This window comes from Solanum verrucosum, unplaced genomic scaffold (assembly GCF_900185275.1).
Source record: "Solanum verrucosum unplaced genomic scaffold, falcon-dt-bn FXZP01000125.1, whole genome shotgun sequence".
Lineage (NCBI taxonomy): Eukaryota > Viridiplantae > Streptophyta > Magnoliopsida > Solanales > Solanaceae > Solanum > Solanum verrucosum.
The window spans coordinates 459,466-473,760 of NW_026019923.1; the positions used below are offsets into that span (position 1 = coordinate 459,466).

Genomic DNA, 14,295 nt, shown 5'->3' on the forward strand with positions numbered 1-14,295 from the left:
TAAATTTAAACTGTGTTGTTTTTAATTTTTAGATGATGCAATTAATCGAATTTGTTACTTAGCTAATTTATAATCAACTATGGTTCCAAATGTTATAGATAGAAAACAAATAACATTAAAATGTATTTCATCTTCAAAAGAAAATAAAAAAAACTTTTTCAATAGAGTGGTGATGTCTATTGCCCGAGATGGAGCACTCAAGGTAGTCGATAAGCTATATATACGAAAAATATAAAAATTCTTTACGTTGTGAGTGTATATATAACAGGAAAAGTAGTTTACCTAATAAGGTCCTTTTGAAAGAGCACTACCATTTTTTGTTCTTCTATGAGATGTGTCACCAAATCCAGTAGTCACACCATAACTATCTGTACCTTTACTCATACTATCCATAACCCAATCACTACTAGCTTTCACACCAGCCTTGCACTTTCAGAAAGTTCTACTTTGACCCCATTACTTTTGTTATCAGCATTTGCAATGGATGCAACTTGTGCAACTGTCAAAGTTTCACCCCCAAGTTTCACAATTGGCTTTCTAAATTCATTCACCATCTTTTTCACTTCATCCAAATGATTCCCTCTTAAAGAATCAGCAGCCATTTCCAATTCAATGGATCATCAACATTAATTGATTTCTTGCATAATTCCATGGCTACAACTTCTCCATTAACATGTCCATTTTGTGCAATTGATGATGCCATTGGATCAAGAAAATGTCTAGATTTGTAATGGAGAAATTTTACTTAGGAGAAAATGGAAAAAAGATGTTATGAACTTATAGAACTTTTTGTTGTTGTTGTGGTGAGTATAAATAGAGAGGAAAAATGATGGTTAGGTAAAATAAAATATGTGAGAGGGAGTTGATAGGAAAAGACTAAAATAATGGTCATTGGAAGATTAATAGCATTAGATATAATATATTTTTATTAAATTCTAGATTTTGTTTGAAAGAGACAAATTTTATTTATATTGGTCAATAATATTATTTAGTATAACATAGTTTTATTAAATTCTGAATTTTGTTTGAAAGAGACAATTTTTTTTTTATGTTGGTCAATACTATTAAGTATAATATATTTTTTATAATTTTAAATTTTCTCTGAAGGAAAGAAATTTTATTTATATTGGTCAATATTATTAAGTATAATATATTTTTATTAAATTCTGAATTTTGTCAGAAAGAGACAAATTTATTTATGTTGGTCAACATAATTATTAAGTACAATATATTTTTATTAAATTCTGAATTTTGTTTGAAAGAGACAAATTTATTTATGTTGATCAATATTATTAAGTATAATATATTTTTATTAAATTTTGAATTTTGTCCGAAAGTGACAAATTTATTTATGTTGGTCAATATTATTAAGTATAATATATTTTTATTAAATTTTGAATTTTGCCTGAAGGAAACAAATTTTATTTATATTGGTCAATATTATTAAGTGTAATATATTTTTATTAAATTCTGAATTTTTTTTGAAAGAGACAAATTTATTTATGTTGGTCAATAAATTAAGTATAATATAGTTTTATTAAATTTTGATTTTTTTTTCTAAAGGAACAAATTTTATTTATATTAGTCAATATTATCAAGTATAATATATTTTTATTAAATTCTGAATTTTGTTTGATAGACAAAAAAATATTTATGTTGGTCAATATTGTTAAGTATAATATATATTTTTAACATTTTGAATTTTGTTTGAAGGAAGCACATTTTATTTATATTGGTCAATATTATCAAGTATATTATATTTTTATTAAATTCTGAATTTTTTCTGAATGAGGAAAATTTTATTTATATTGGTTAATATTAATAAGTATAATATAATTTTATTAAATTTCAGATTTGTTTGAATGAGACAAATTTTATTCATATTGGTCAATATTATTAAGTATAATATATTTTTATTAAATTTTGAATTTTGTCTGAAGGAAAAAATTTTATTTATATTGGTCAATATTATTAAGTATGATATATTTTTATTAATTTCTAGATTATGTCTGAAAGAGACAAATTTTTATTTATGTTGGTCAATATTATTAAGTATAACATTTTTTTATTAAATTCTTAATTTTTTCTGAAAGATACAAATTTATTTCTGTTGGTAATATTATTAAGTATAATATATTTTTATTAAATTTTGAATTTTGTCTGAAAGAAACAAATTTTATTTATATTGGTCAATATATTAAGTATAATATATTTTTTATCAATTTCTAGATTTTGTTTGAAAGATACAAATTTTATTTATGTTGGTCAATATTATTAAGTATATATATTTTTATTAAATTTTGAATTTTGTCTGAAGGAAACAAATTTTATTTATACTGGTCAATTTATTAAGTATAATATATTTTCATTAATTTCTAAATTTTGTTTGAAAGAGACAAATTTTATTTATGGTGGTCAATATTATTAAGTATTATATATTTTTATTAAATTTTGAATTTTGTCTGAGGAAATAAATTTTATTCATACTCGTCAATATTATTAAGTATAATATATTTTTATTTCTAGATTTTGTTTGAAAGAGACAATTTTATTTATGTTGGTCAATATTATTAAGTATAATATATTTTTATTAAATTCTGAATTTGGTCTGAAAGATACAAATTTATTTATGTTGGTCAATATTATTAAGTATAATATATTTTTATTAAATTCTGAATTTTGTCTGAAAGAAATAAATTTTATTTATATTGGTCAATATTTTATTATTAATAATATTATCAGTCAAAAATCAGTATGTGCCAATTTAAAAACTACTGTATAGTACAAACCAAGTGATTTTTATGTTACTGCAATTTCTTCTTGTTTTTTTTGTTTGTATATTTTTGTAATAAAATATTTTAAAATTTGACCTTTTTAGTTGAAAATTTATGGCTTTGTCTAGGAAAGAGACTTGAAGAAAATAAAGTGAGAAAAATTGAAATCTATGATTAATTCAGGATTAGTCAATATATCCCTTTAAGGATAGTCAATACATAGTTTAAGAATTGCCGCAACATTTTATATTTTCCTTCATTTCATCGTGTTTAATTAATATATTTTATTTATTTGAAGTCCCTTTTAATCTCCTTAAAGAAAAAATCAAAAAGAAAAGAAGATTATGTAATGATCCGATTTGTCGTTATTCAAAGGCATCTCGTGCGAAACAAAAAATTCAAAAGTGCAGCGCAAAATTTTTTAAAAATTTGAGCATGCGATGATTTTGTCCAACTTGATTTTTGGGCTAGGATGACTTTAGCCTGCCTTAGCAGGAGGCTTCCCGCTATGACGGCGGCGCTATAGCGGGCTGACAAACATTCTTCAACCTAATTAATGTGTCATCTTTTATTTTTCTCTCATTTTTTGAAAGGAGAAAATAGACAAGGGTTGCTCAAAAAATCCTCAAAAAGCATCCGGAGCAAGGGAGTAATGAAGGAGAAAAATTATCACGTCAGGTAGTTGGAAGCCTAAGGGATTTCGGTACTCGTTTTCAGTTCTAAAGTCTTTATGTGATATGAGCCTTTGAGTTGAAAGTTCAAATCAATTTAGGCCAAGAGTTGACTTTAATCAATATTTGGAGTTCGGACTCCTGGATTGGATTCAGGAGGTAATTTTAAGCCAGGCGATGTCTTGGTTCAATTTTCAAAGGTTCCGAGGACATTGTGGTCTTTTTGGGCGAAAGTTAGTTTATTGTGACGTTAACGGGTGCTGGATCAATGAGACCTCAAATTTGTGTTTCGATGATTCCATTGAGTTCAGAACGTCGAATTTGGTTGGGTAACATATCTAACTTGTGTGCACAAGATTCTGAAAATTCTGAGGGTCCTTTTTGGTGAATTTGGTGTCTAAGTGTATGTTGTATTGGTGATGTCTAGTGTCTCCTTCGTGTTTCTAGAGCTAAATTAGCTGTGTTCAGGAAGGGTCTTTGTGGTCTAGCCACCGTGTTCGCGGAAAAAAGTCTTTTTTTTCTATTTAGAAGTTGTTCGCATATCCGCTCAAGCAAGCCTGTCCCAAGCCGGCCAAGCCTCTGCTCTTCCGGGAAAAGTCGCTTCCTTTTTTTCGGGCCTTGACCGTAATCGCGGAGGGTCGAGGTGTTTACCCTTCACATTTGTGGATGGGAAAAGGGTTTGAAAGACCTTTGCATTCGTGAAACTTTGATCGCGATCACAAAGGGTTAGCCAGCTGGTCTCCACGTCGTGGGGCTTTGACTACGACTGCGGAGAGCATATATTAGTTTATTGAATTCTAAAATCGGGGTTTCTTTCCCATTTCACCATTGTTGGACCTTGGGAGCTCTAGGAAGACAATTTTAAAGAGATTTTTCAAGATAAGATTATTAGATAAGTGATTTTAACTCCCTTCCTTTATTACCCACTTATGATTTATGATTTTAATATCAAAATCTTTGGTTTTTAAATTCAAAGTTTGGGGGTTCTCTTGAAATTGAGTTTTTGATAAATTGAAATTTTAAAGTTGATTTCAACTTTTTTTCTTTACGATTTAACGTATGAGTTCCAAAATCTTTGGGGCAATTTGATTTTCTATATAAAAAAAATTCAAAATTATCCCTATCCCTCGGTTTAATAATTTGGATCGATTCAAATCCAATTTTCCAAAATCAGTTTTATAGGTATCGATGTTCATGATTTTTTCTGAGGATTTTTTATTTGATTAAATTTTGTGGATTCAAAGATTCATCATAGAGGGAGACTCAAGTGCCGAGTTGATTTTATTCTCTTTTAAGGCAAGTGGACCTCTTTGACCTTTCGTTAAGTGAAAAAGGTATCATAAAATAAAAGTTTAGACATCATCAAAAAAATGTATAGTATCGTCAAATTTAAAGGGGAAAAAATATTTCTATTATATAGAAGAGTGAAGCCTAGGACGACCAAGGGCAAATAGGTAATTTTACACTAAAAAATGGATAGATTTTTCTATTCCAAAAGCAAGAAGGGCAAATAGGTAATTTTACATTTTACACTAACAAAATGACAAATCTCAGTTCCAAAAGCAAGATTTCTAAACCCATTTCTCTTCCATCTTCTAGAAACCATCCGTCTTCAATCTTTCACACTCCAAACAAAGGATTTCAACACATTCCAAGCACAAATACTTGCTCAATATGATTCTAAAAGCATAATTTCTTCCATCCCTCTTGTTCCAGCAACAGTCAATCGATTCGCATTTTCTGATTTAGGATAGGATGACTCTTTTTTAGAGCTTTTGTTGGATTATACCAAGTGCTAAGACAGGGGTACTTGGTTTTGGACTTTTGGCATTTTGGTGGTTGTGCTTGTGTTAATGTATGCATAAAGCTTTGATCTTTGTTCGTTTTTGTTTGTTTAGATGATTCTCTTCTTTTCTTTTGGAAATTTTGGTGGACTATACCAAATGGCTTTGTACACTTGTTCTGGGATTTGGTGATGGTTCATGACTGCATGTTTGTATTTTTTGGTTTTTGATATTGGTTTTGTCTGTGTCAGTAAGGTTTGATTTCTTTCTGTTTGTTTAGATGGATGAAGAATATAACAAGCTTGGTGAAGGCGGCCATCGGTAACGACGTCATCACTATCGTTAAAGTTCTATATTTTTGACTTTTCGTGCTTTCCATTTTTTTCAATTTCATCAGATTCAGAAATAAGATTTTCAGTTTCTTCTTCTTTATCAGAAGTTAAAGCTGTTATTCATTTTAGATCTTAACATCAGGACAATTTTATGATCAACAATCATCATCAATAGAGACTTGCTCATCTTCTTCAACTGAATTTTAAACTCTGGTATGCTTCATTCATTTTGTCAATCTCTAATGAAAGAAATAATAAATAATAAATAGTAATTAATAATTATAACTATTATAATAATTATAATAAATAAAAAACTAACAAGGCGGTAATTCAAGGGTATAATTGTCGTTTTATATTATATTAACTCTGCTTGATATTTAATTTATTTTTTATGTATAAAATATAATTTTTTACTTGTCCATTAAACCCCTTCCACGTGGCTGAATATTAAACACACAATTATAAAATATCTTCTGTCTAGAAATTTCCATCATACATATAAATAACTCTTCATCTTCTCTTCTCATAGATAGTTCATCTTCCTGTAATATCAAGTTTGTTTTGTCTTCTGTTCTTTAAATTTCAGGTAAGTTCTTCATCAAATTTTTTGTCGTTCTCTCATATATTTATCTTTTTTTTCTTCTTATTATTCACATAGCTATCTGTTAGGAATTATGATTTCAAGAAAGTTGGATTAGCACGTTTATCTGTATTTACATCACTTTAGTTGAGTTTGCCTATATGAATCTTCTCTACACATTCACCATTATTAAGGTGGTGTGGAGATGATATATTGAAAGTTGGCTATATTAGTGAATCTATCTAAAAAAATGTAACATTTATTGGCTTGGGACACCGCTGTGCTTTGTAAAGTTCATATAGGTTGTCATTTTTAGGGGTGATGCTTGATGACTCGTGGTTCGTTCTGAGATTTCTGCATTGGTTTATGCTATCTGCATTTTGTTTCTATCTAAGAGAATGTAGTCGACATTTTGCCAATGTATTATGACTAAGAAGTTTCCATTCTAATTGTTTATCTCTCATGTAGAATTTTACACAATAGACAACTGTTAGAAATCAACCATTTACAGTTTGTACAATTTTGGTGTATGTAACTGATCACCCAAGCTTATTTTTATTCGTGTTAGTGTGTAACACATTTTTCCAGTTAAATTTTATGCTGCAGCCTTAATTGAGAGGGATACTTCTTTTTAGTTGTAACAGTTATGAAATAGGATAGAGCTGTATGCTTGTCCATGGTCTTAATGAACTATTTGTTGTTTGTTTTCTTCTTTGGCTGGTGACTTTAAAATGAATAAGAAATGATAACATTCTGTTGCTTAGTGCTGACAAAAGCTAGCCTCACTATTTTCTTCTTTAGCTGGTAACTTTAAAATGAATTAGAAATGATAACATCCTATTGCTTAGTGCTGACAAAAGCTAGCCTCACTATTCTCATTTCATATTCTCTTCTGCATTACTATTTAAATCAGCCTTACATTTTAAAATTATTTCTTTAAACATGTCTATTATATTATTTAATATATGGTTTGAGCTATTAACTTTACAGAATTTCCACTTCATTGCGGTAGTTGTTCGCTCCAGTGTTTCACTTTTCTCTAAGTGTGTGGTAAGTATTACTCAACTAATCCCTTATTTAAATCAGCCTTACATTTTTTGTATGTTTTATTTTTTTTTAATTGCGGTAGTTGTTCGCTCCTGTGTTTCACTTTTTCTCTAAGTGCGTGGTAAGTATTACTCAACTAATCCCTTATTTAAAATTATTATTATTATTTGCCAGATAATTATTTTGTGTAAAATTATTTTGATCCCAAAGATGTCAAGTAATAGAAACCATAAAAATGTGCATGCTTTTCAAAAATCAAATGCGGATAGAAATGCTAGGAGACGCGAATTATATAGATTGATGCCACCTGAGGAAAAAGAAATTCTTCTGGCACGCCGTCGAGCAAAGAGAGCTGAAATGAGAAAACATAACTTATCTGAAAGTTCAATGAATAATGATTTGACTACTGCATCATCTTCTAATTCCACCATTATTTCTGTTGCACAAAGTTCTAATCTTATGAGACAACGCATGTTGCTCCTACCAGAAATAGGTAGTACTATGCCATCAGAAATTAATTATATCAAATTAAAAGAAGTATCAAATTGTCAATTTTGTAAAGCCATAAAATTTGAATATGAACAGCCTGCATTTTGCTGTAGCAATGGTTCTGTTCAACTAAGTACACATGAGATTCCAATAGATTTAAAGAACCTTTATCTGGAAAATACAGAGCTATCAAAACATTTTAGAACTTACATTAGAACGTACAATAATACATTTGCTTTCACATCTCTTGGAGTAACTTATGACAAAGAATTAGCAAAAAGAAATAATGGTATTTATACTTTTAGGGTTCAAGGTCAGATGTATCATTTCATCAATGACTTGATTCCTATCGATAAAAAAGGAAAAAATCTTCAATTATATTTCTTTGATAGTGAAAATGAATTAAGAAATCGAATGGCATGTTCAAATAAATTAAATGAGTATGTTGTGAGAACTCTGATGGAAATATTAAAAATTAATCCATACTCTATGTTTTTAAAATCTTTAGTAGATGTTCCACAACTATCTGATTTTTATATTGCACTTAAGTGTGATTCTGGCATAGATCAGCGTATATATAACTTACCAACAGTATCAGAAGTTGTAGGAATATGGGTAGAACAAGATATTACTGATTCTATTCTTACACCACATATTCGAATATATACAAAAAGTGATAAAAGTCAATTGGTAAATTATTATTACGGTTGTTATGATCCATTGCAATATCCATTGCTATATCCGTATGGTCAAGGTGGATGGCATTGTGGTATTAAGAAAATTAAGTGTTCTTCAAGAACGTCAACACAAGTATATTGTGAACAAGAACAACTACCAAGTATAAAAAATATGTGTTCAATAGATGGACTGCTTAACATGGAAGCCGAAGTTATGCTAAAACAAAAGCACAAACGAGACACTATTTCTTGTCGTGAATATTATTGTTACAAACTTCAAATAAGAGATGATGAAATATAGTCTTACATGCTGGAAGATTATTCCAACAATATGTAGTAGATGAATAGATAAAAATAGAAAGCCAACGATTAGACTTTGCTTCTTTTAATCAAGATTTAATTAGAACTGATGTATTAGATGGAGTTTTGGATGTTTTACGTAAGGGGGAAAGAGAAGCTTCACATATAGGAAAACAACGCATACTTCCACTAAGCTTTACTGGAGGTCCAAGAGATATGCGTAGACGGTATATGGATGCTATTGCATTAGTGCAACGTTTTGGAAAACCTGATATATTTTTGACGATAACATGTAATCCTTCTTGGCTTGAAATAGAAGAAAAACTTATAGCAACTGATGAGGTACAAAATAGGCCTGATCTGGTTAGTAGAGTGTTTAGAGCAAAAGTAGAAGAATTAAAAAATGATATAATAAAAAGGCATATATTTGGTAAAGTTGCAACATTTATGTATACAATAGAATTTCAAAAACGAGGACTTCCCATGCTCATTTTCTTATTATACTAAATGATAATTACAAATTACTAACTCCAGAAGCATATGATCGATTTGTATGTGCTGAAATACCAGATGAAAATATATATCCCTATTTATACTCACTTGTTACACAACACATGATGCATGGTCCTTGTGGTAATTTGAATCCAACAAATTCTTGTATGAAGAAAAAAGGACGTTGTAAAAATAAGTATCCTAAAGAGTTTGTAGAACAAACAACTAAAGGAAAAAATTCATACCCAATTTATAGAAGGCGAAATACAGGAAAAAGTGTGAAAATTAGAGGACACTTTCTTGATAACTCATGGGTTGTTCCTTACAATCCATATTTACTTTGTAAATTCAACTGCCATATAAATGTAGAGATTTGTTCGGATATAAAAGTTGTTAATTACATTTATAAATACATTTGTAAAAAGACATGATAAAATAGCATTTCATATACAGACTAATGATGTAAACCTAGAGATAGATGAAATAAAAGAATATCAATCAGCTAGGTGGGTATCACCACCTGAAGCTGCATGGAGAATATTCGCTTTTCCTATTAGCGAAATGAGTCCAAGTGTATATCATCTACAACTATATCTTGATGGACAACAACTTGTTTCCTTCAGAAGTACCGACAACATTAGTAAAATTGCAAGTAATCCCATGATAAGAAAAACAATGTTAACTGAATTTTTTTTAATGAATAAATCAAAAAAAGAAGCTATGGACCTAAATTTATTATATCGTGAATTTCCAGAACATTTTGTATGGTCAACAACAAATAAAATGTGGACACGTCGTAAACGAGGTCATGTTATTGGACGTGTAGTGACATGTCATCCAACCGAAGGAGAAAGATACTATCTTAGACTTCTTTTAATGAACGTAAGAGGGCCAAAATCATATGAAGATCTGCGAATTATAAATGGAGTACAATATAATTCATTTAGAGAAGCTGCAGAAAAAAGAGAACTATTATTTTGTGATAATAATTTGGTAGAATGCATGTCTGAAGCTGCAAGTTATCAAATGCCATCCAGTTTAAGACAATTATTTGCTATGTTATTGATTTATTGTAATCCAACAAATCCTAGAGAATTATGGGAAAGATTTGAAAGCCCAATGTCTGAAGATTTCAAAAAAAGTTCGAACGTAAATGTAAGAGAAATACGTTATAAAGTATTAAATTACATTAATGATATTCTTCATTCAATGGGTCGTGACATTAATGAATTTGAACTAATTTCAGAATATATCAAACCTTCATCAATAGCAAGAGAAGCTAAAGAAGTTCATTACGAAAGAAATATCATTGTTAGTGAGGAAGATTTATTATTAAAAAATAAATTAAACACTGAACAAAGAATGGCTTACAATATTATTCTTGATAGTGTATTGTCAAATAAATTTGGGGCATTCTTTATTGATGGTCCTGGTGGAACTGGTAAAAGTTTTTTATATCTTGCTTTATTAGCTATAGTAAGACACAAGGGATTTATAGCTTTAGCAACTGCAAGTTCTGGTGTTGCAGCTTCACTTCTTCCCGGAGGTCGAACTGCTCATTCTCGATTTAAAATTCCTATTGATGTCAATGAAAATTTTACTTGCAATATTAGTAAACAAAGTTCACTAGCATCTTTAATACGAGATGCACGATTAATAGTGTGGGATGAAATTTCAATGGCAAAAAAGAAAATGGTTGAAGCATTTGACTTGCTTTTAAGAGATCTAATGGAAACAAATATGTTATTTGGTGGTAAAATAGTTGTTTTTAGTGGTGATTTCAGACAAACTCTTCCTGTTGTTCGTAGTGCAAAAAAAGAAGATTTTATTCGTGAAAGTTTATTGTGTTTTGAAATTTGGAATCAACTTGAAAAATTACAGTTATCGAAGAATATGCGTGCAACTAAAGATCCTGAATTTTGTGAATATTTAATGAGAATTGGTGATGGAAAAGAAAAAACAAATGACCATGGAAAAATTGAAATTCCTCATTCCCTCATTATTCCTTTTACTTCTGAAAAAGAATCTCTAAATCTTCTCTTTAGAAATACTTATCCTGATTTATACACATGTTGTACCAAAACTTCGTTTATTACTTCTCGTGCTATTCTAACAACTAAAAATGATTTTGTTGATGAAATAAATGACATATTTCTCAATTTCCAAACATTGAAAAAGTGTATATTGCTATAGATGAAACTATTGATCCAAAGGATCAAAGTGAATATGAAGATTTCTTACACACTTCAAATTCTACTGGTTTACCTCCATACAAATTAACTTTGAAGAAAAATTGTCCGATTATGTTATTAAGAAATTTAAATCCTTGTGAAGGTTTATGCAATGGGACATGGTTAATATGTAATGATTTTAAACCTCATGTTATTAGTGCAACAATATCTAGCGGTGATTTTAAAAATACACATGTATTTATTCCACGAATACCACTCATGACTTCAGAAGATGAAAAATTGCCTCTTCCTTTTAAGAGAACACAATTTCCTATACAATTATGCTTTGCCATGACTATAAATAAAGCTCAAGGACAAACATTAGATTTTGTTGGTATATATTTACGGGAACCTGTCTTCTCTCATGGACAATTGTGTGTTGCTTTATCAAGAGCAACAAGTTCTCACAATGTTAAAGTATTATTTAGACCACCTATAATTGATGAAAATGATGATCATTCAACATATAATGTTGTCTATAATGAAATTATTGAAAAAGCCTTTTCTTGAACTTTGTGCTTTAATTTGCAATGGTAAATCTCATATACAACATACTTATACTATATATATATATATTTATTTTTTTTTATTTATTTATTTATGTATATTATAATATTGCTTTCATTATACATTTACCTTTAGCTTATCCTCTTATAATGTATTTTAATTGCAGATGTTTCAACATGGCAAAAAGATATACCATTAATATGATCACTCCCGATACTAAAAATTGGACCTGTAAAGTCCAAGCTGTTGATAAAAGTCGACCAAGGGACAACAAAGATTAAACCACAAAATACCAAGTCTTAGTTCTGCAAGATGAAGAGGTATTTATTTTTATTAATATATCATTGATTTTAAAAATCTAACTTTAATTGCGTTAACTAAATAATCCATCATTTTATAAGTTTACTTTAATAATATGAAAAATAATAAGATAACTTTTAAATTTTACACAACTAATCAAACTTTCTACAAATTCTTTTACAGGAGAATCAAGTTCAGGCCACTATTTTCAGTACCGATATAACATATTTTGAAAAAGAATTTGCTCCTTTCAAGACTTTCTTGGTATCTGTTGCACATGTGAAATTACCACCACTTAACAAATTCATTTGGACACTCGATAAAAACACCATTGTTGAACCAGTTGAAGCGGTCAAACCTCCAGAGGATCCATTACCACCACCAACACGACTAACTCTTACCACATTTAACACTTTTGAGTATCAATCCAAAGAATTTGAATTTGGTATTTATAAATTTATTTATTTATTATTATTCAAATAAAATCTAATTGTTAATATAATAGAATATTACTCATGATCTAATTATTCTTTCTTTATTTTTGTTTAATGCAAGATGTACTTGCCATTGTCATTAATGGCAGTCCTTCAACAAAGACTGCAACTGGAAAACGAATTCAAGAGTTTATTGTCATGGACAAGGTGTAAGTATATATATATATATATATATATATATATATATATATATATATATATATATATATATATATATAGAATATCACATATTGTCAAACATGTAAATGTTATATGTTTAGCATTTATTTACCTCCTCTTGGTTGTAAACCTGTTTGTGACCTATACATGTAAACCTGTTTGTGTTCGAAATTTGCCTTGTGATGAATAAACTGTTTATGTCTTACGAGTCTATGACGAATAGATTGACTGTATATTTGTTATTCATGCTTTAACAAGTTATTTTAGCGCATATTCTCAGACAAACCTGGCCATGATGGTCTAATAGACCTTCATACACCAACTCCATAATTGTTGGAAACTATATTAGTGCACCACTTGTGGTTTTTTTTGGCCATATGTTTGAATTTTGATCTTCACCATTGTATCTCCAAAGTCATTTCATCAGTACGTCAGTAAACGCAGTCCATCATGCTCTCTGCTTAGTTAAGAAAATTTTCAATTAACAAGATGATATTCTTTGCCTTCTTTAGTACCCTTCCATAAGTTGTCTCAACGTTGTATGCTCCTCTGACTTCTTACCTTTTTCAGCAACCATTAGAAATTCTGTATGCATAGCATATACATCATTAGCTTTCTGTTCTACCACCATTTTTGGTTCATCAGGATCACTTTGCGACTAAAGGCAGTACTCAAGATTCCACAGCACTGAAACCATTGAAGAATGATCAGTTCTGTGATCAGACAAGCAACTGACTGCTGTATTGATGAATTGCTTCAAACATTCTTTTATAATCTCCCTTTTAATATATGCATCCATAAGTTTCTTGGTAGTATTTTTCCTATGGCAGTGTAAAGCCCAATCTGCTAGACTGACTTGTTCCTTTGGCAAAAGGTAATGACCATGGCCATCCTGCCTCCAATAAAACTCTTGGACAAGATTTCACCATACGACTTGTGCTCAACAAAGTACCAATTCCTCCACATAGTAACAATGACAAGCTCATTGCAGCCACATTCACAGCCAGCCTTACCTTGTAATTTGGTATAAATGCAGCATTAAAAATGGGCACAATGAAACCCAATGAAAATGAAATAGCCGAGGCTACTGCTGCCTGGAAGGAATTTGGCAGATGTTCCTCCTTATCTTTTTGATGTTCTCGATTCTGTCCTCAAGTTTCTTTGTCTATCTTCATTTGATCTTGCTGTATGTCTAATTGAGAATACACTGAGACAAACTCTAGGCCATCCTTGGTATTTGTTACTAATAATGTGACTTGAATTTTATTATTTATAATGTTTTTACAATATCACATATCTTCTGTAACTTTATTTTAATGTTTGAAAATATTCTTCGAATCATATGCAGGAAAAAACCAACAAAACTGACACTTTGAGAGGATTTCATTGATCATGAGGGAGTTAAACTTTTCAACCAACTTCATGATTACCTGATCATTCTTGCTAGGAGAGTTGGGA

At 29.7% G+C, this 14,295-nt stretch overlaps 1 protein-coding gene and 1 long non-coding RNA gene across 3 annotated transcripts in view; one reads left to right on the forward strand and one right to left on the reverse strand.

Annotated features, from left to right (window-relative positions):
* The window catches only part of LOC125823576 (phenylalanine ammonia-lyase-like), a 44,770-nt gene that overhangs the window by 20,929 nt on the left and 9,546 nt on the right, over positions 1-14,295 (reverse strand). Inside the window, exon 1 of one of the 2 annotated variants that reach the window (XM_049502935.1) lies at positions 655-710. The exons of the other annotated variant lie outside the window; for it this stretch is intronic. Coding sequence (XP_049358892.1) covers positions 655-703 — 49 coding nt within the window. The 5' untranslated portion in view covers positions 704-710. Of the gene's footprint in view, positions 1-654; positions 711-14,295 lie in introns of those variants that run through there. 2 annotated transcript variants of the gene reach the window in all.
* On the forward strand, positions 12,535-14,231 carry LOC125823814 (uncharacterized). Its single transcript, XR_007442732.1, has 3 exons — positions 12,535-12,629; positions 12,740-12,827; positions 14,186-14,231. It is a non-coding gene; the product is annotated as an uncharacterized LOC125823814 (long non-coding RNA).